Source organism: Macrotis lagotis, chromosome 5, assembly GCF_037893015.1.
Source record: "Macrotis lagotis isolate mMagLag1 chromosome 5, bilby.v1.9.chrom.fasta, whole genome shotgun sequence".
NCBI lineage: Eukaryota > Metazoa > Chordata > Mammalia > Peramelemorphia > Peramelidae > Macrotis > Macrotis lagotis.
The window spans coordinates 17,905,691-17,927,416 of record NC_133662.1 but is presented as its reverse complement, the minus strand read 5'-3'; the positions used below and the strand labels follow the sequence as shown (position 1 = coordinate 17,927,416).

At 42.2% G+C, this 21,726-nt stretch overlaps 1 protein-coding gene across 2 annotated transcripts in view; it reads right to left on the bottom strand.

Annotated features, from left to right (window-relative positions):
• FOXP4 (forkhead box P4) overlaps positions 1-21,726 on the bottom strand; it is a 107,905-nt gene that overhangs the window by 10,564 nt on the left and 75,615 nt on the right. The window contains exons 10-17 of one of the 2 annotated variants that reach the window (XM_074236910.1): positions 20,979-21,062; positions 20,378-20,582; positions 20,170-20,246; positions 17,466-17,567; positions 2,537-2,658; positions 1,053-1,119; positions 728-817; positions 138-307 (exon numbers count right to left, since the gene is read on the bottom strand). In XM_074236910.1, the coding sequence (XP_074093011.1) occupies positions 138-307; positions 728-817; positions 1,053-1,119; positions 2,537-2,658; positions 17,466-17,567; positions 20,170-20,246; positions 20,378-20,582; positions 20,979-21,062 (917 nt within the window). The remainder of the gene's footprint in view (positions 1-137; positions 308-727; positions 818-1,052; positions 1,120-2,536; positions 2,659-17,465; positions 17,568-20,169; positions 20,247-20,377; positions 20,583-20,978; positions 21,063-21,726) is intronic. The other variant, XM_074236911.1, reaches the window with a different exon arrangement.

Below are 21,726 nucleotides of genomic sequence, written 5' to 3'. Positions count from 1 at the left end.
GCTGAGAGCAGCTAGGTCACAGGGTAGACGGACAGGTAGACTTAGCTACGTGACGCTGGGCACTTTGGAACTTTAAAGCATTGGATAAATGCTAGCTATTGTGATTATTCCTAAGGTGGGGCAGAGGATGATCTCACCTGTATTGGGGTGGGGAGAGGCGTGGGGGGCTGATGCTGCCATTGCTGGTGAGGGGCTCTACAGTGCTGCTCACATCCTCATGTCCGAGGTGCAGGAGGCTGCTGGTGGAGCCAGGGTTCAGCATGCCTGGACTGTTGAGGAGAGGGAAGCTGCTCTCAGCCAGGGCAGCCTAGAGGGGGTGCAAGAGAAAAGGGGGATGGGCAAACATATTAAAAGCAATACCTTCCATAGAGGCCATGAAGATATTCTTCTCACCCTCCCCCATTGAAGCAGCTGGGGAACCTCCTATCTGTCTGATGAGGCTTACTTCTTTATCCATTAACTTCTCTCACCCTTCTAGTTCTGACACAAAAAGACTGCTACATCTGTAGTCCCCTCAGGTCTGTAAGTTTCCCTCCAGTCTGCAGTTCTCTTTGGCCCCATCCCATTTTAGCACTGACCTCCCACCTGCTACCCTCCCGGGTTTAGCTCACATCCCATATAGGACAGAAAGAAGCCCATAAGACAAGGGGCTCCAGATGCTTAGGAGACTGACAGCCTCCGCTGTACTGGGGAGAGTGAGAAGGGAGATGAGGGAGGAGGGTCTCACCTGTACTGGAGGGGAGAGGCAATCGGGGCCAATCTTCCCTCCTGTCCCCCTCCCCCAGCTCCATACACAAGAATTGGAAAGAACTGGAGGCTGTGTGGGAAGGAGGAGATAGAGGGGGAAAGGGAGTTGGGGTGTCTCAGCCAACATGGAAAGAGGTCCCTCAAAAAAAGGAAATAAGCCTTTCTTAGCCCTCAGCTACCCTGGTGCTCTCTGGAATAGGAGAGAACAAGCCTTTGATAAAGGGTGAGTGAGGGTTTTGGAAGAAAATTGAGGAGAGGGAAAGAAGAGTGAATGGGACCCCATGGGAGGGACAACAGTAAGTCACCTGATAACTGGCATTAAGTGCTCCATAACTGAGGCCCGAGATCATGTTTTTCACCAGAGTTGGACTCCTTTGGGGAAGAGGGAGAAAGAAACGTCAAAGACCATCACTTTCCTGGAGTATGCATTAGGAGTCAGGAGGGAGAAACTCTCCTGGCTCTGGTAGGACAGTCATCATTCAATAGCTAGGGTGACTAGTTAAATGAGACCACCCTTTGCCTCATTTCTTACCTAGTCTTAATCACTAAATGGATCAGTCAAATTGAGACCTGAGAAAGACATTTGCTTAAAAAGACCAACTTCTAAACTCTATAATGATTGCTGAAAAACTATCTTTGTATGTAGTAGGAAAAATAAATAAAATTTTATTTTAAAATGCTGAAAAAAAAAAGATCATGGTCTCCCACTGTATCCAGGGCCATCTCCAGTTGTCCTGATCTATAACTGGACCCAGGACCCAAATGGTTCCAGAGGAGAGAGTGGGTTTGCACAGCCATGCCTTACTTAAATCCACTTCACTTGCAAATCATGACATCTTCCTGATGTCATAGTCCTCTTGAGAACTAAGGATAAACAACAAGTGAATGAATGAGGCAGACTGGATTAGTGGAGGGAAACTCAAGTTGAACACGACTGGGGGAGGCAATCAATTATACTGCTCACACTTGCCCTCTGATCCAAAGGGAAGATCTGGTGTTTGTCCCAACCCTGGGAAATTGAAGAAGTTCTATGAGAAAGATGACCGGACAACTGGAGAAGAGGGAAATTGTGATAGAACAGTTCTTCCCCAGGCCCCTCCACACACCTTGAGCCTTATTCTTGTTCATTCTCTCAGTCTCTCCCCTCACATACAGATACACACACACACACACACACACACACACACACACACACATACACACACATGCACACACACACATTTATGTTCACATACCCACATATATACACACACACACATACACACACACACAAATACATACATATATTCATTCATACATAGTGGTACATTGTGTCTAACATAGGTGTGTGTCCATGTGTGCACAGATAAAGAATGGGAAACTAACCATAGGACACAGATATGTCTATGTATGTATATGCACATCATCTTTAGCCCTCATTCTACAGCTGTGTTTCCTCTTCATAGTCATGATCAAGATAATTCTCCTCATTTCTCCTGGCCCTCCATTATTTCCAGACTCCATATAGACCATTCCTCAGCTCTCCCCTTCTGATTTCAATTCATCCATCCATCTATCCATCCATAAATTCCTAATACTAGATTCAAATGGAGTCAAAGCTAGGATGAATGGATGACATATTTGTCTTTGCAGTGGTGGTGATAGTCATGTGTGTTGGCTGGAGTAACAGCGAATAAGTGGGCAACAGTGAATATGTTCAGATCTAGTCCCATAAGCACATGAATTGAAAAAGTCTTTTGCTGGCCTAGATGACAGAGGCCCATACAACCCAGGGGCTGAGCACACATACCCTGTCATCTTTGGCGGTCTCCGCTTTTGGTACTCATGTTCATCCACCGTCCACACAGCGCCCTTGACGTTCTCTACTCGAACAAAGCACTTGTGTAGACTTAGGTTGTGTCGAACAGCATTCTGAGAGAGGGGGAGAGACAACTCTCTCTCTCTCCCCAAGGGGGAGGAAGAGAGAGAACAAAAGGATCTAGGTCAGCATCTCCTCAAGCAAAAGTGGACAAGGAAAATACCACCCACCATTACCACCACCATTATCTTCAAGAAATATTCACAGAATGCAAGAATCCCAGATTTGAAAGGATCTTACACAAGGTCATCTAATGGAATCCATCCCTAAACAGAAATCTCCCTACAACCTCTCTGACAAGTAATAGCAGGATCATAGTGTCATCCATTTTAAAGTTCAGAGAGTTTTAAAAAGAAAGGTCAACTTCTTTTATTCTTCAGACTAAAAAAGACTCAGATGTCAATAAAATTTTCTAAAAATACAAAGGTAGGAAGTGATAGAGTCAGAATTTGAACTTAGATCCCCTGATTCCAAATCCATTATTCTTTTCATGGAACTGAGCCTCAGCTTAAAGACTTCCAGTGAAGGGGAATCTACCCACAACCTCCTGCAAGAGGAAACCCATTTCTCCTTTTTGTTGTTGTTCTGTCAGTTCAGTCATGTTCGACTTATTCTGACCCCATTTGGGATTTTCTTGGCAGAGATACTGAAGTGATTTGCTGTTTTCTTTTCTATCTCATTTTACAGATGTAGAAACTGAGGCAAGCAATCTGAGGTCACATTTGAACTCAGGTCTTCTAACTCCAGATCCAGCTCTCTATCCACTGTACCACCTGGCTGCCCCACTTGGTTCTAATTGTTTCCTTACACAATACCTGTATTGATTTCTGGGCAACTTCCACCCTTTGCTCCTAGCTCTGCCTTTAGGGGCAAAACAAGCCACTAGGACTCTCTAATACCAATCTTCCCTACTTTCCCCACTCCTACAATTCACATCTGTTGATGCTCCTTTCAAAGCAGGGCTTGAGAGCCCCCTTAAAATATCTGCCAAATTCATCTTAAATCAACACTCCCATAACATCTGAACCTCCATCTTTTTTAAAGAGTTGTATCCCGCATAATTGCCTTAATCCATGTCACACCTGAAGTACCCACAATTGATCCAGAAACTATCCTTATAAAGGGGAGGGACCTTAAGGATCATCTAGTCCAACTTTTTGTTTTCCAGAGGTCTATGAGGTCCAGAGAAAGGAAGTAACCAATCCAAAGGGCTTTTACTAGAACCTGAGACCTCCTGAGCACATAAATCATTAGAGGTTCTGGCCTAGGTATGGTGGAGAGTACTTAAATGGACAAGACAAAGCTCCTACCCAGGAATTCCCATCAATAGAAGTGCCCCCAGGTTGGATCTGGGGTACAGCTGTGGGAGCTCATCTCCATCCTGCCTGGGACTGTTTATGTGACTGTGTAAGAGTAACAGAGTCTTCCTTCTGGGTTGTCTAGAGGGAGTACACTAAAGGAAAGCTCTGACCCTTTTCCCTGATTGGTCCCAAGAGATCTGGAAGGGCTCAGACTGGTCTGTAGAAGCATCATCATATCTCCATTCATCACCTCCCTCTAGGCCTGCTCAGGCCTAGAAAGTTGTCTCCTTAAATACCAGGTCACTACACAAGGAAAGCTTTCTGGACGGCTAGGTGGCCCAGTGGATAGAGCACCAGCCCTGGAGTCAGGAGTACTTAACTTCAAATCTGACCTCAGACACTTAATAATTGCCTAGCTATGTGGCCTTCGGCAAGCCACTTAACCCCATTGCCTTGCCAAAAAAAAAAAGAAAGCTCTCTCTCCTTCCTGTGTCCAGCTCTGAGAGTCCTAGGTTCTGCTCCAGGCTCAGGTTAGGTCCTGGATGCTACACAAAGTCTTTCTTGTCCCCTTCCATTTTCTTTATAAGTCTCCCTCCACTTCATAACGTGATATTCACACTGCATATAGTTTGTATTAACTGGTAAGATAATGTGATGGACTGACTAGACGGCTGGTTTCAGAGCCACGAAGAGCCAAGTTCAAATCCTACCTCTGACACATACTGGTTTTATAAACCTGGGTAAGGTGATCCTATAAAACCTGAAAAAGTGAAACTGTATTAATAGAGGGAATGTCCTCCTTCAGGAGGCTGCTATACTAATGAAATCACAGTCCCTAGTCCTTGCATTTACTATATATGGGGGATCTTCCCCCAAATAAAATATGAAGGATAGGAGAAGTTTCATAAATGTATAACTGATTAGATTTGGAAACTGACTAAATATTGGAGATAGGGGTATGGGGGGGTCAGAAGTGACCCAAGGTTGCAAAGCTGGATTACTGGAAGAATTACAGTGCCCCAAACTAAAATAAGGGAAGCTTGAGGAAGGATCAGGTTGAAAGGGAAAGATGGTGAGTTCTGTTGGTGAGATAGCCAGGAGACCACCTGTAGGCAGGCTCGAGTTCAGGCAGAATAAAGAGATTTAGGAATCATCTGCAAAGGGATAATATTTGAATCCATAGGAGCTAATGAGATGCTCAAGGGACAGAGGGGAGAGAAAGAAAAGAAAAGCACTCAGGATAGTGCCTAGGGGTCTAGAAATGGATGAGGAATCTGCAAAGGAGACTCAGAGAGAATGGTTAAGCAGGTAAGAGAAACAGACAGGTTGTCTAACCACAACTCTGCTATCACAAATTTGAGAAGTTGACTTTTTAATGCAAGTGTAGCACTTTACATTTATCTCAATTACATCTCATCTTTTTAGATGCAGCCCACAGTGCTAGTCTGTCAAGATCTTTTTGAAATCTGACTGTCATCCAGTGGGTTGGCTAACCCTTCCAGCTTTGTGTCATTTGCAAATTTGATAAGCAATACCATCTATGCTTCCACCCAGTCATGATTTTAAATAACCCATATCTCTGTTACCATCAGTCAACAACCCCATTTTTCCTCTGAAGTTCACAGCATCCAATTGAATCATCTTCCCCCATTCTTCATGGTTGTCCTGCACCATCCTGGGTACTCTATCACTTTTTTTTTTGACCTCAGGCCCCAGGGCCCTGTCCCCCTTTTCTCGGCCATCATCCTTACAGACTTCCATATCTAGGCAGTTCTTTCCAATACCATATGCTCACTTTCCTTGGATTCTTCACCTCATGAGACGACTAGAGCAATCAACCAATCAATCAACATTTATTAAGCACCTATTCTATGCCAGACACTGTGTTAAAAGCTAGAGATGCAAAAAAAAGCAAAAACAAAAAAACAAAACACCTCCAGTCCTTGCAATAAAAGAGCCTTCCCTCTGATGGAAGATAACATAAATCTGTATATACAAGAGACATAAGAGCAGATGAAAAGTTCCACCAGCATCACTCAAAATTCAACACCAAGAACACAGAGTAAAGAGAGAGACATCCAGCGATAGTATAAAACCACTAGACTTGAAGATAATGGACCTGGGTGTGAATACTGACTTTGTTGTTTTTTTCTGAATGACCTTGGGAAAGTCATTTAAACTCTGGGTCTTGGTTCCTCATCTGTAAAATGACTCTAAATATATAATCTTATCTTAAATTTTTTCATATTTGTTAGTTTTTTCAAGTCAGCCTTCCAAAATGCCCAGGTTTCCCCATCCTCCTAAAACCTTCCCTTGGCTTCATTATGTCCTCAAAGCATGGTACTATTCCTCTTCTCTCCTTCATTCTGAAATTTTTAGAAAGAGTAGTTATCCCTTCTACATCGAGGAGAGGTGTAGCACCCCTATGATCTGGAAAATCTGAGTTAAATTTTTTGGCCCTCTCTTCTGGATTTTTTGAATTTTTCTTTTATGGGATGTAAAGTTTACAGTATCTTCTTGTAAAATTTGAATTAAGAATTTATTCATAGGCTCTCTGATGGTCTTCCAGTGTTGTCTGCACCTTCCACAAAACTCCCCCCCCCAAATTCCTGAGATAAAGTAAAATTGTGGTGGGGAAAGTCTCAAGGTAGAAGGGATAACTGAAGTTACTCATCATTCACCTTGAATCTATCTTGCATCACTGAGACCCTATTGTGATGGCTCTCTCCAAGGTAACTAGTGTCCCCTATCATTAATGCAGTAGCCTTTGCCTCTCTACAGCAGTGTCACTTTTGACCACTGTGATCACTTCGCTCTTCCCCAGCTGCCAAAACATTGTGTTCTGTTATTTCTTCTACCATTCTTTTCTCACTGGTTTCTTTTCCTTCTTCCTTACCATCCACATGGCACCCCCAAAATGCAGTATCCATTCCCTTGACTTTAATTATCACCTCTATGTAGATGCCTTTTTAATCTTTATTTCCAGGTTTGACTTCTGAGAGCTTCAGATTCCTATTTCCAATTGTCTGCATCTGAATGTCCTTCTGCAAGCTCAAACTCCCATTCCAAGTCAAGCTGAACTCATATCTCCTACTTAAAAAACCTCCTTTCTTTGAACTTCTATTTCTGTTGATCTTCCCAGTCATAAACCCTCAGAGTCATCCTGGCATCTTTCTTCTTCACTCCACACATGCAAACCAAGTCCTATTAAATCAACCTGAAAATATTTCTCCCACTGAACTTTACCACAGTGCAAACCCTCATTTCCTCTTACTTTATCTACTGTCTTCCTGCCCCCCAGGCTCTCTTCTCTCTAATTCATCCTTTATACTGCCTCCTGAATAACCTTCCTAACACATTACTCTGAGCATCTTACTCTCCTACTCAAAAACCTTCCATAATGCTTCAATGCCTACTGAATAAAGAATAAATTCATTATCATTTTGACATTCGAAGCCAAATAGCCAAGAGAGTGATAATATCATTATATAGTCTAAGGTTTTGTTCTGTTTAATAGATGATGCCTGGTGTGGAAACAGGTCTAGACGGGGAGAGATGGGAGGGGATATTGGCCTAGCAGAGGGATAGCATAGACAGACATACAGAAAGAAAGAGAAGAGAGACAGACAGGGGGAGATAAAAAGAAAGAGGCTAGGTGGCGCAGTGGATAAATCACTGGCCCTGGGGTCAGGAGTACCTGGGTTCAAATACGGTCTCAGACACTTAATAATTACCTAGCTGTGTGGCCTCGGGCAAGCCACTTAACCCCATTGCCTTGAAAAAAGGAAAAAAAAAAAAAGGAAAAGATAGAGAGAGAGAGAGACTCATTCAGCCTTAACTCATACTCTTGTAGATGTAGTAGATAGAGGGTCTTGGATTAAGGAAGACCTGGTTCAAATCCTGCCTCAGATTTTTGTTAGGAAGTCAGTTAATCTCTCTAGATCTGTTTTCTAACCTGTGAAACAAGGAGGTTGGACTTAATGACTTCTAAAATCCCTTCCAGCTCTAGGACAATAATCTTGGTTTTCCAACCAAACTGCTTCACCCTCTGTCCTTTTCTCATTTACTACCTCTGAACTTTTGCTTATGTAGTCTCTTCCAATTCCATTTCCTACTTGCTGAAATACAATTCCTCATTTGGTCCTATTCAGTTCTAACATAAAATTGTCTTTGACCCTTTCCCTAACTCTCCCATGTAAAAGTCATCTCTTCTTTCTCAACTTAGATTTCTCCTTTGTTCTTATCACATTCTTTTTTTTTTTTTAGGTTTGCTTTTTTTTTTTTTGTAAGGCAATGGGGGTAAGTGGCTTACCCGAGGCCACACAGCTAGGTAATTATTAAGTGTCTGAGGCCAGATTTGAACTCAGGTACTCCTGACTTCAGGGCCGGTGCTCTATTCTAGCCACCCCTTCTTAACATATTCTTAATAACTTACGTCACAATTATTTTTTTTTGCATTGGATTGGAATACAATGTAAATTGATGTAATTTGATTTGGAATTTGGTAAGAGGATATGTGCCACCTCTCAATGGACTGTAATTAAATTCCTTGAGAATAAGGACTATTTCATCTTTAATCTTTATATCTCCAACAGCTAGGGCAGTGGTCAGCATAGGAAAGCATATTATTATATTAACTATTATTAAGATTATGCTTAATAAGCATATTAAACTGGGGCACACTAAATAGAATACTAGGTCTGAAGTCAGAAAGACTGATCTTCCCAAGTTCAAATCTGATCTCAGACCCTTACTAGAAAGTTAACCCTGCTTGCCTCAGTTTCCTCATCTATAAAATGAGCTGGAAAAGAAAATGACAAAGTACTCTAGTATCTTTGCCAAGAAAACCCCAAATGTGGTCAAAAAAAGACATGACTGAAACAACTGAATAACAACAAAATTGGATAGCAACAGTGTGGTGTAGTGGACAGAAAACAGGACTTGGAATCCCAATACTTTGGTTCAAATTCTGCCTCTGATAGGTAGCTAGTTTGACAGGATATGTAATTCAGAAAAAACAATGAACTTCTCAGTGACTCAGGCAACATTATATGACTATAAATTGCAGAGAAGTTACTGATCTGCAACAATAGATATTCCTCACACCAATGAAACTACATGTGTTCAGATCCTATCTCAAACATTAGCTGTGTGATCTTGGACAAATCACCTGACCCCTGAGTCTTAATTTTCCTACTTGTAGAATGAGTTAAAATAATAGCACCCATCCCACAGCTTGTGAGGATCAAATGAGATAAAGAATGAAAAAAATGAAAGGAAGCATTATCAAATAATGCAAAAAACAAAAGCTCCCATTGGGGGGAAAATGAATAATATGGAAATAATATAAACAACATGATCATTAGAATGAAATCATACTATGAATAATTATAATAATCAGTCTTGAAATTGGTGAACAGATAAAAGAATACATCTTTTCAGCCCCTATTAATTCCAAGGCCTTCCCTTTGTTAATTATTTCCTATTGATCCTGTACTTAGCTTGCTGCTCTGTATGTATGTCTGCCTGGTATGTAAGGTCCTTGAGGGTAGGATGTGTCTTTTGTTTCTTTTTACATTCCCAGTATTACCATTTAATAAATGTTTACTGAATTGCATTGAATTTCATCTCCCTCCTTGCCGCAGACTGGTGGGAAGCCACAGGGTCAGAATGTGGCAAACACTCCCAGAAATGGATACTTTTTCGCCCTTGGTTTTGTTTAACTGTAGTGATATTATTCTTGTGTTACCAGAGAGGATTGACTGAGGGATGGGGAAGGACAATCCATAAATGGTTCTGACATTTTTAAGGCATTATTAAAAAGAAAGTAAATAAAATTACGTAGCATTGTGAAATAGAACTACTGTGTTCTGCCACTAAAATAGCTATGTGACCATGGAATCCACTTCCCTTTTTTGAGCCTCAGTTTCTTCCTTAGTAAAATGAAAAAATGTACTAGATCATCTTTCAATTGTCCCTTTCTAGCTCTGACATTCTTACAATCTTTTTTCCCCCCCTAGGGAATCAGGGTTAAGTGATTTATCCAGGGTCACATAAGCTAATGAGGCCAAATTTGAACTCCATTCCTCCTGACTTCAAGACTTTTATCCACTTCACTACCTAGCTGCCCCCATCCTAATATTCAATAAAGTGAACTGAATCCCTTCGCCTGAGAATATCCCTTCATCCAAACTTCTCTGTTTCTGTCAAGAGAATTACTATCCTTATAATCAGTGGATTCATATCCTTGGAACTCATCTTTAACTTCTCACTGTCATCCCACATATCCAAATCAGTTGCCAAATCATGTCATTTCTACCTCTACAACATCTCTCATATCTGATCCTTAAGTCTTTCCACCCACACAAGCACCATCCTACTTCAGAATCTTATTGCCTCTCCCCAAACTATAATAGTCTTCCATGTAGTCTCCCTGCTTCAAGTCTTTCCTTTTTTCTCCTCCTCCTCCTTTTTCTTCTTCCTACTCCTCTTCCTCTTCTTCTTCCTTCTTCTTTTGAGGCAAGAGGGTGAAGTGACTTGCCCAGGGTCACACAACTAGTAACTGTTAGAGGTTAGATCTGAACTCAGATCCTCCTCTGGACTCCAGGGCCAGTTCTGTAATCACTGAGCCACCTAGTGGCCCCTTCTTGTTCGATTCCATATGAGTTTTATCTTACCCCACCTTACTACTCAATCAGCTCCACTGGCTCCCTGTTATCTCCAGGAACATGTATTAAGCCCTTCTGTTTGACATTCAAAACTCTTCCCAATTTGACCCCTGGCTAATTTTCCAGCCTATTACATTTTACTCCCTTCCATACACTCTGTGGTCCAACTTCTCTATGATCCAGGGCTGTTTCTCATGCCTCTTCTCCCATCTCTGTGTCTTAGTACTAGCTGTCTCATGCTTGGAATTCATTCCTTCCTTAAGTCCTTCTCTAGTTTCCCACAAGCATCATCTTCTGTATGAGCTCGTTCTATGCCTATGTATGTGTAGAAGGAACATGTGTTATTGAATAGTCAGCCTTGAAGCTAGGAAAAACTATGTTCGAATCCTGTCTCTGACATACAACTATGACCTAGGAAGGTCATAACCTCTCACTAGTCTAGGTTATATTTATAGCCTTATAGACTCTCTAAGGCTCTAGGTTGCAGCAAAGATGCTGACTTGAATCCCTTGGAAATTCTCTATACCAATGACAACACAAGTCTAGCCTTTATGCTCTATTTTATGTTTGTGTTTCTGTATGTATTGTTTTCCCTTTGAGAATGCAAACTATATATATTGGAGACTGATGGGTGATCTATTCTTTGAGAAATAATTATGGTGTATATATAAGTAATGGAATACTCCTGGGCTGAAATGATGAAGGTAATGGTTTTAGAAAAATCTGGAAATACTTATATAAACTGATGCTGAGTGAAGTGAAAAGAACAGGAGAACAACTTAACAACAACATTATAAAGACAATCTTGAAAGACTCAGGATTCTGATCAGCATAATGACCAATCGAAATTACAAAGGACTTTTGATGAAACATGCTACCCTCCTTCTGATAGAAGGGTGATTTTGATAGAAGGATTCAGGGTGCAGATTGAGACATATATTTTTGGTCATGGTCAATGCAATAATTTGTTGTGTAATGGGGTTTCCCTCCCAACTTTCTCACTTGGAAAGGGGAATGTAGAAGGAAGAAAAGGCAGATTTTCATTGAATTAAAAAAAATTCATTTTAAAAATAGAATGTAAGCTAATTGTGGACAGGGTCTGTCTTTTTTCTTTGTATTCCCATCATGTAGCATAGTGTTTGCCACATGGTAAGAATTTAATAAAACTTACCATTTCTAACAGAATGTAAGTTTCTTGAGAGTAGGGATTACAGGTGTCATTATCCCTGTTTTACAGATGAGGAAACTGAAGTTCAGAGAAGTTAAATGATCTGTTCAAGGTCACCCTCCACTACTTAAGCTCCAGAAACTATATTTGAACCCAGATCTCTTCTGATTCTAATATTCCACATCCAGACATAATTATTGATATAAATTGAATTGATTAGACTGAAAAAGAAGGTAGCAGGAAAGGATCAGCAAGGAAAAGCAATCCAACTCAACAAGTATAAGGTATCCGCTAAGTCTTAAAGCAGTTTTAAGCTTCTCTAGCTTATTTATAAAACATCTACTATGGATAAATCTCTGATCAAAATGAGCTTCAAATCGACTAAGTCTAATAAGGGCATAAGACATGAACATAGGAAACTCTACCACACAGTATAATATGAAAGTGTAATAAGTGAGAAGCAAGCAACAGGCCCCAAGATTTCAGAAGAGAAGATCATTTCTGTTGGAGATCAGAGAAGACCACTAAAGAAATAGCATTTGATCATGGGTGGGAATAGGAAGGAGAGGGAGCAGTGTGGTTTGGGAAACCAAGAACATGTTTCAGGAAGGAGTATCTCAGTTTGGCTAGGGCACATTTAAGGCTGGAGAGTCACGGTGTAGAAGGTGGGTACCGGTTTTAAGTTGAAGATGGGGAGTCATTCAATGCTCTTAAGCAAAGGATCTAGAAAAATCACTATCTCTGACACTTTTGGGTCTGCCTCTAAAATTAAGGTCATTCCTTTAGAATGTGGATAATCTGGTGCCTTCTCTCAAATCTCTTGATTTTTCGATGGGGACCTACTGTATTCTCTTCCCTACCACAGTCCTCAGCTACCCTATCCTTCCTTGAAAATAGTAAGCGATTAATAACTGCTGAAATGAGTTGACTCCCCTCTCCTCCTTCACCACCACGGCCCCATCTTCTGACCTACTTCTCTCCTTGGCTCTCATTCTTTCCCTTGTCCTCATCTCCAGTCTTCATTCCTGTAGCGGGGTCCTTGCCTTCCTCCCCACCCCTGCCCTTCTTCTCCCTGTGTCCCGGCCCTGTCCCTGGTCCCTGACTCTATCTTTACATTTCTAAACAGAGAATAAAGCGGGCAGGGCAGGCGGGCGCTGTGCCCCCTCGAGATCCCCTCTCCCTCTCTCTCTTCCAACTCTTGCCACTTGCAACTGGCCCGATTTCATTACCAATTTTAATTTGCCTCTAATTAAATCCTGTGTATTTTTCCGACTCGCTTGCTAATCCACGAGGGAGGCAGGCGGCTGGAGTGGAATCTCTCGGAGCGATAATTACAAAGGGCCTAATCACGCCGGGGCTCCTGCCTCGGAATAAATTTCCCCGCATTACGGGGCTCGGATCCTCCGCTTTGCAAATGAGAATGACCCCAATTTCCGAGGATGGCCTCACCGGGGCTTTTTTCCCTCATTTCGAAGCCTGATTCGTGATGAGAGACTAATTCGTTACGCTGAAACATTAACGGCAATTTAAGGGGTCTGGCGGGGGCTTCGTAAACAAAGGGACCGGCCCCACAACAAGGGCCCGGGGAGGGGCCCGACACCAGGAGGGGGTGGGAGGAGAGAGCTGGGGAGGGGGCCTGGGAGGGCTGCAGCTCCGAGAAGCAGATGGTGTCTCTTGGCTCTGGGATGGCCGGGCTTGGCCCCGAGCCCCCTCCCCATCCTCTCCCCCTGACCTGGTCCTTCCAGCGAAAGGGATCCAACAAGAAGACGAAAGGGGTGGGATGAGGAGGGAGCTGGGCAGGAAAGACTGGGTGAACGGAGGAGGGGATAGGAAATCTATGAAGCCAGGCTTCTGTTTTGCCCCAGGGGAGATGAATAGCAGAGGCCTGAACCCTAGTGGCCTGGCCTGGGAGGGAGAGTAGAAGAGTAAGATAGGAAGTGTGAGTAGAAGGAGAAGGGAGGATGAGGGGCAGGAGATAAGAGCAAAAGATGAATCTGGATCAGATAAGGAGAAGTGAGTATGACCCTATGAACTCTGGGACCCAAAGGTCAGGAGTTAGGTGCAAGGGGGCTAAAATATGGTCACAGAAAATCTGAGGTCCAGGGTGGACCACCTTCTAATATGGTATATTCTATTGAGTTGCATACAATGAGGGAAAAAAATCAGAATAATTCCAGTCTTTTGTCAAGAGGGTGATTTTTCCCTTGTTCCTCTCCAATCTCCCTATCCCTACCCCCAACACACACACACACACACACACACACACACACACACACACACACACACACACACAGAGTCCCAACACTGACCAGGTCATTATCTATTATAATAGACTGACACTGATGCATCTGGGAAAGGAAAGTAGGACTAGGAAACAGAGGAAGAATTGCCTCATGAGTAGGAAATCAGAAATAGTAAAAAGAGGGAAAGGCATAGAGATTGTTTGGTCTGAAAAGGAGAAATGAAGAGGCACTACATAACTATTCAATCTCTAAAAAGCTTTCTAAAAGAGAATGTTAAGAAATGCTGTAAAAAGAGCCCTGGCTTTGGAGCATCTGAGTTTGAATTCTGGTTGGGCAGCTTACTACCCATGTGACCTTGTAGAAGTCACCTTCTGTTCTGAACCTCAGACTTCTCAGTTGTAAAAACAAAGTGTTGGGCTAGAGGAAATCAAAGGTCTATGTAAATCATATGCTCTCTAATTATTCTCCATCTTCAAAGAGGAAATGGTCTTTACTAAGGTGGATAATAAATAAAATAATGAGAGAGTGAATGCACACTTTCTAGTTTGGGCAGGTATGCATCTTGGACAAGACGGAGTCCCACACACCTCTATTCCCCATCCCCATGCAGTCTCACACAGCAGTTAAGTAATAGATGACTCCTTTAGGTGTTGTCCTGTCTAGAGGCTAATGACTAAATGAGATGACCTCTAGAGGGCTCAGCCAGCCTGAAAGGAGCCCCAGAGTCTAGGAGCAGGATGCAAGTCAGAGGGATGACATCACCTACAGCCAATCAGATGAGTTGTCCCGGCTTGGTTCACCATAACTGCTTTTGGACCTTAACACTCTCACCTTGTGACCCAAGTCCAAGGAATAGAAGTGACATTTTAACTGAGTGACTTTGCTTACCCCTCAGTCCTGGGGGGAGGCAAAATACCTCCTATGGCCCTAACCCATGTTCTGTCCAAGGAATGAGGAAACTGAAAATATTGTAGGGGTTGGAGGTTTACAAATGTGATCTATTGCCCCACCTTACAAACCCAAAGTTAGTAAGTGAAGTGGGAACTGATTTGAACTCTGGTTTTCCTGGCTCTGGGTTAGTTTTCTATCTACTAAGCTAAACTGCTATTCAGAAAAGTTTTCTGACAGTGAGTTCAAGGAAGGGCTAAAATGGATGAATGGGGATCAGAAGGCAGCAATAGTCCTGAGGTTCTTTCAAAATAATGTCAACATCCATCTTTCCGGAATGATTTAGGTAAGGTTCGCCTAGAGCTAGGAGGATGACTCAGATAACCCTTAGAATTCTCTTCCAATTCAATGGTTACCTATTTCGACTTTTTCCATAAACCAGGGCAGTATTATACTGACGAGGCAGTAGGACTTAAAAGTAGGAGACAGGATCTTGAGTCCAATTACTGAGGTCTCAGTACTAGGACACTATGGAGTGCTAGATTGTGCAACGTGTGCTAGATTGGAATCTAATTCAAATCCTCATTCTGCCACTAATTATTTTTGCACCTTGGGCAAGTCATTTAATCTCTTTAAATATCGGTTACACCATCTGTTAAATAGGGGGCTGGATTAGAGTAGATGAGCACCAGGGTTCCTTCTTGTTCTAAATCTATGATCTTATGATCCTAATTCACAGAAATGTTCCCACTCATTCCACAGCACTGGGGAAGAGAGATCTTGTACCCCATGAAGTTCCAATACTGACCAGCAGGGGGACTCAAAAGCCAAAGATCCTAGCAACTCCCTGCAGACACTGCCCCTTCTCTTCCCCATCCAGATGGCCATGCTCCCTCCAGTCCTCTCTCCACTGAGCCATAATGCCAACATTATTGTGTAGGCCCTAAGCCCCTCATCTGACAACACCTGCCAGTGAGTGAAATCTCTCTCTCTTCCTTTCTCTCCATCTCTTTCTATGTCTTCCTCTGTATCCCTCCATCTTTCTCTGTGTCTGGGTCTCTCTCTCTCTATCTATCTATCTATCTATCTATCTGAGTTTCTCTGTGTGTCTCCATCTCTCTCTCCCTCTCTCCACCACTCCCTGCCCCCCACATACAGTCTTGGCAATGAGAAAACAGAAGGCCCTATCAGTATCTGGCCCCTAACTCCCTGTCCCATTTTCCCTAGTCCTCCCTCCCCTTCTCTTTCTTGTCCCCCTAGGAAAACTTATGGCTGGAGGTGTTGAAATGACTAATTGGACTGAGACAATTATCTTTCTGCTTCTGACAGCAGAATGGGGGAGGGTATATGTATGTCCATGACTGTGTACAAGTCTATGTATGTGTCTGTGCCCATGTCCACAGACCTGTATTTGGCCCCATGTCCAATTTCCCCAAAAGCTAGTCTCCTTCAGTGGTCTTTGGAACACTCCTCATGCTCCAGTGCTAGTAATTCTAGGGTCCCTCTGGATGGTTTGGATATTCCACATCAAGAGGCCTATGCCCTTTGAGGTTGCCTCTGTAACCTGAATAGTTGCCAGAGGTCAAATCTCATCATGTTTCCCTTTGCAAAAAAAAAAAACCCAAAAAACAAATTAAAAAAACCACTCTAAAAACTAAAAACCAAAAAACCTTCAGTGGCTCACTGTTGTCTGTAGAATAAAATAAAAACTCCTCAACCTAGTTTAAGGCCCTCCATAATCTAGTGTCCCACTACCAGCCTTATTTCATAATACTCTTTTTTAAAAACTCTACATTTCACCTAAACTGGATTGTAAGTCATTCTTGGAATTTTAAACTCTCTCTCTCTCTCACCTTCCTGCATCCATACAAGCTATTCTCCATACTTGGACCATATTCCCTTCTGCTTTCTACCTTTCAGAATCTCTGTCTTCCTAAAAGGCTCATTAGATGATCCAACCTCCTTGAACCCAATCCCCCCTAGGTCTTAATCCTTTCCCTCACGATTGAATTGTCCTCATTTTATGCTTATTTGTGTGTCTGTTTTATCCCCCACTTTCCCTAAAATGAAAGAAGAAAGTACAAACCTGCTCCCTGAAGACAGAGATGCTTTCATTTTTGATTTTGTATCCTGAATATATGGCACAGTTATTTACCCAGATTTTGCTGCCAGCACATGTAAGAAGCAGGGTTTGAACTGAGGTCTTCCTGACTCTGAGGTCAGTTTCCTAGCTTTTATGCCAAGCTGATATTGTACATCATAAGTATTTAATAATTATTTGTTGAATTGAAATATGGAATCCAGAGGATCTCTGAGTAAGTATCTGAGTTCTAGGGGTCCCCAACAATGATAATAATGATGATGATATGGGACCAATATGGGGATATACCTGAGTCAAAAATGTTTCTAACAAATCCAATAAGAAAAGGACAGGCCTTGGTTTCTAAAGGAAGAGAACATGACCTTTGGGCTATAGCATTAATATTGCCTATAGGAATCTCCTACCCTAGATGTAAAACTAGAGGAGGGGTTGCCATATTATTGGGGACCTTTAGAAAAGGGAGGAGAGGCAAAGCAAAGGAAGTGTCTCACCTTCCAGGTGGCTGTATTCCGCCGAAAATAGGCGAACATCCTGGTGAACCAGTTGTAGATTTCATTCAGCGTCAGCTGCCTGTCCGGGGTCTCCAGGATGGCCTTCAAGGGGAGCAGAGGTCAAACAGGTTACTTTCCTCTAGGGCTAGGAAATCAATAATACTGGCCTCTCTTTCCTAGGATTCCAACAATCCCTTGGGCCAACAATTTTTATGATTACATCATTTTAGTCATATTCGATTCTTTGTGACCCCATTTGGGATTTTCCTGTCAAAGATTCTAGAGTAGAACGCCATGTCCTTTTCAAGTTCATTTTACAGATGAGAAACTGAGGCAAACAGGGTAACATGACTTGCCCAAGGTCACACAGCTAGTTAGTGTCTGAAGCCAGAACTGAATTCAGGTCTTCCCGATGCCAGGTCTTGAACCCTATCCACTGCACTACTACCTACTAGCTGTTTCTGAATCCATAATAGTCCTTGAAAAAGTTCCTACATATGTGACACTGAGACTTTATGAAGGTTGTAAGTGTGTGTGTGTGTGTGTATGCATGTATGTACACTTATAGCTTTAGTAATAATAATAATATTTATATAGCACCTAAGGTTTGCAAAGTGACTTATAAATATTATTTAATCTTATCCCCACAACAACCCGAAAGGGTAGGTACTATTATTATCCTCATTTTACAGATGAGTTAACTGAAGTAGAGATTAAGTAGCTTTTCCAGGATAACACAGCTTAGTGTTTGAATCAGGATTTGAATTCAGGACCTTCTGACTCTTTTCAGTACTCTATACATTGTAACATCAAGCTGTTCTGCAATATGAAAATATTATGGCTGACTAATTTTGTAATGCATAAGTACATACATGAGAGGAAGGGAAGGGGAGAGGGAGCCAGAGGAAGAAGGGAGAGAAAAGGAAGGGAGACAGAGAAAAAGAGCAAAGGAAGGAGAAAGGGAGAGGAAGGATGAGGGAACAAGGAAGGGAGAGTGGGAAAGTTACAGAGACACTGAGGAGACATGTATAAAAAAAGATGTGTGGATATGAATGGAAAGAGTGCCGAATATGGGAAGACAGACACTGTTGGTAGAGCAATGGAAAGCAACTTGGAACGATACCAAAAAGTCACTAAACTATGCATATCCTTTGAACCAACAATATAACAAGAAGTAAAAAAAAAAAAAAAAAAAAGATGAAAAGGTCTCATCTGTACAAAAATATTTATAGCAGGTGTTGAACTAGAGGTAAAGAGTGAGACATACATTTTTTGACTTGGCCAATGTGTGGATTTGTTTTATTGAATATGTTTCATTGTTACAAAGAAAGGATTAAAAACTGAGGAGAGAAGATTTAGGAGGAGAGGGAGTTTAGTAATAAAAGATGCTCAAAAAAAAGCAAGAAAAGATCATTGAAATATTTTAAATTAATGTACAACTAAAGAGAAGGGAGTTCAGAGGGAGGTTCAGATAAATAAGATAGCTTTGAAATTGTTAAATTTATTTTATGCCTAAAAAAAAACTGGGACAGCTAGGTGGCGCAGTAGATAGAACATCAGCTCTGAAATCAGGAGTTCAAATCTGAGTTCAAATTTGACTTCAGACACTTAATAATTACTTAACTGTGTGATCTTGGGCAAGTCACTTAACCCCATTGCCTTGCAAAAACAAAAACCAAAAAAATTTTTTTAAAAAAAAGGCTGTACATAAGAGACCCTTGGTTTCATATGCAATCCTTCTTTTCAATTCTTCTTTGAACATAGAAATGTTTGTTATTTGTTGTTTATCAAGTTTAAAGTAAATAAAAATAAATTTTTTTTAAAAAAGAAAGAGTATTGGATTTGGAGTTAAAGAAGTGCATTTGAATTTTGCTCTGTCTTTAATCCCTGCTTACTATCTTGGATAAGTTACTTTCCCCACCCTGGCACTCAGCTTTCTCATGTGTAAAATAAAGGAATTGAATTGAACCTCTTAAATCCCTTTTAGGTAGGTAGGTTGGTTGATTGGTCTGTCTTTATCTCTTTGGCTTTCTTCCTTACCCTCCAAACATATATGAACATATGTGATCCTACAGCTATATACACACATACATAGACATACACATATACACTCAAGATATATAGCATCCTGTGACCAAAGATTTTGTGTGTGTGTGTGTGTGTGTGTGTATGTGTGAGGGGTAAGTGGGAATGGATGTATATATGTCTAAGGAAATATGTGCGAGTTAGATCTATATCAGATAAGAGAGTATGACCTATATATGTGTATGGGTGTGACAGAAAGGATGAGCTGGTAGGAAATGGTTAGAGAAGGTAAAACTGAAAAACTGAATGTGGGGATGTATGTGCCATCTATGAGACTGAGTACATTTATGTTATATAATAGAATAGAATAGAATAAAATAGAATAGAATAGGATAGAATAGAATCCATATGCATGCTTACACATGTGTATGAGGGAGACAGGAAAAGAATAAGTCATTTCCCCTGACCCTAAAGGGATAGGGATAGATGATGTCCATGGGGGGGTCAGGGAGGGGCAAGGCTGGGCAGGAATTGGGGTAGTAGGAAAGGAGAGAGAATTCTTCATAGACAAATAGGCAACTAGAGGAAGATTTGGGGAAAGGGGAATAAGAACAGAAGGGAGGGCTTTTCATGAACTCTCTTATCCTAACACCTCCATCGTCTTCTCTGGGAAGCTCACCTGTCGGATGAGAGACGCATAAGTAAAGGGAGGTCGGACATCTGCATTCTTGTAGAACTCATGATTCTGGGCCAGTTCTGGGAAAGAGAGAAGAGGGATATAAAGAGGGATATAAAGAGGGCCAGACCTGTGACCCAAGAAAGCCCCCTCCCCTAAACCACAATGCCTCCCTTCTGTGATCCTCCTGCCCCCGTCTCCCCACCCTCACCAGAGGAGATGGGGGTGCAGAACTTGTCACTACTCCTCCTGCGGGCAGGGCCTCCACTGTGTAGAGTAGCAGAGCTGAGGCCAGGGGGGCGTAAGGGAGTAACAGGGGCGGCAGCTGAGGTGGGAGGGTGGGCGAGGCCATCCGGGAATGAATCAGCTGCAGAGACAGTCACCTTGGAGAGTGAGGAGCCTGACACCAGGTTCAGCTATGAAAAATGGAAAGGGTGATGAGAGCAGAGCTAAGGAGGATGGAGGGTATGGATAAAGAATGTCTTCTTGGATTCAAATGTCTTCTCCACTCTTATAGATCTCAGAGTCAGAATGGTAAGGGTGAACTTCAAATACTGAAGTAAGTAGGGGAGGGAGAGAGCAAAGTTCAAGGAGGTTGGTTTCAAGGGAACAATTTTGAGGGGAGCAGAGCTGAACCACAAGGGTGGCAACTAAATGGGGGGCAACCTCTAGAGGGAAGAACTGAAGGAATGGTTGGGAAAAATGTCTGGGAAATCTTAGGGGGTTCTTGGAAGGTAAGGCCCCACTGGAAAGTCTGAAGGGTCATAGGGACCAGAGGGAGCAGGAGATTCATGGGGCATGGAGCATCTCACCGGCTGGCTAAAGGGCTTGGGTTCTGAAGGCCTCATATGCAAATGGGCCATCATCGCCTGAAGTCGCTCACTCTCCTTGGCTAGCTGTAGGGAGAGAGGGAAAAGATGGGATAGAAAGCCTGGATTTCAGAGTCTTTCCAGGCTTTAGTCCTTTCCCTTTCCATCAGCATCCAACACCATCCTTCCTCAATCCTCTGCCTCAAGGGGAAAGGTAAGGAGAAACCAAGGAGAGAAAAAAGATGGCAAATACAAGTCTTTTCAGTTGCTTGACCTCACACAGGTATCCCTTAGACCCAGAGTCCTATCAAACTCCAGGGTTTCCCACCTTTGTTCATTCTATGCAACCCATTTAGAATTTAGCATTTATTCATAAATGCTTATTAGCTAATTGATTTACCCACAGGCTATTTATTGAGTGTCCACTATATCAAGACCCATTGTCAGATGCTGTGGAAAATGCAAAGATGTACCCCCCCACCCCCTTCAGGAAAGTGGAATCTAGAAGGGAGCTGACAGTGCATCCATATTTGTTGACAGATTAATTTCTCTCATTGACTGATTGGTTCTCCTGTTCTGTCTCTTGGGTATCTGCAGTTCAGGCCACTATCTTCTCTGTGATCTCTTCACATTCCTCACTCTGACTTTGCCAGAACCTATTTTTGCCACAACCTTTGCTTAAGACAAACCACTGGGAAATTGTGCATGTCTTGTCTCCCAAGTCCAGTGGACCCATCAGCCAAGAGGATCG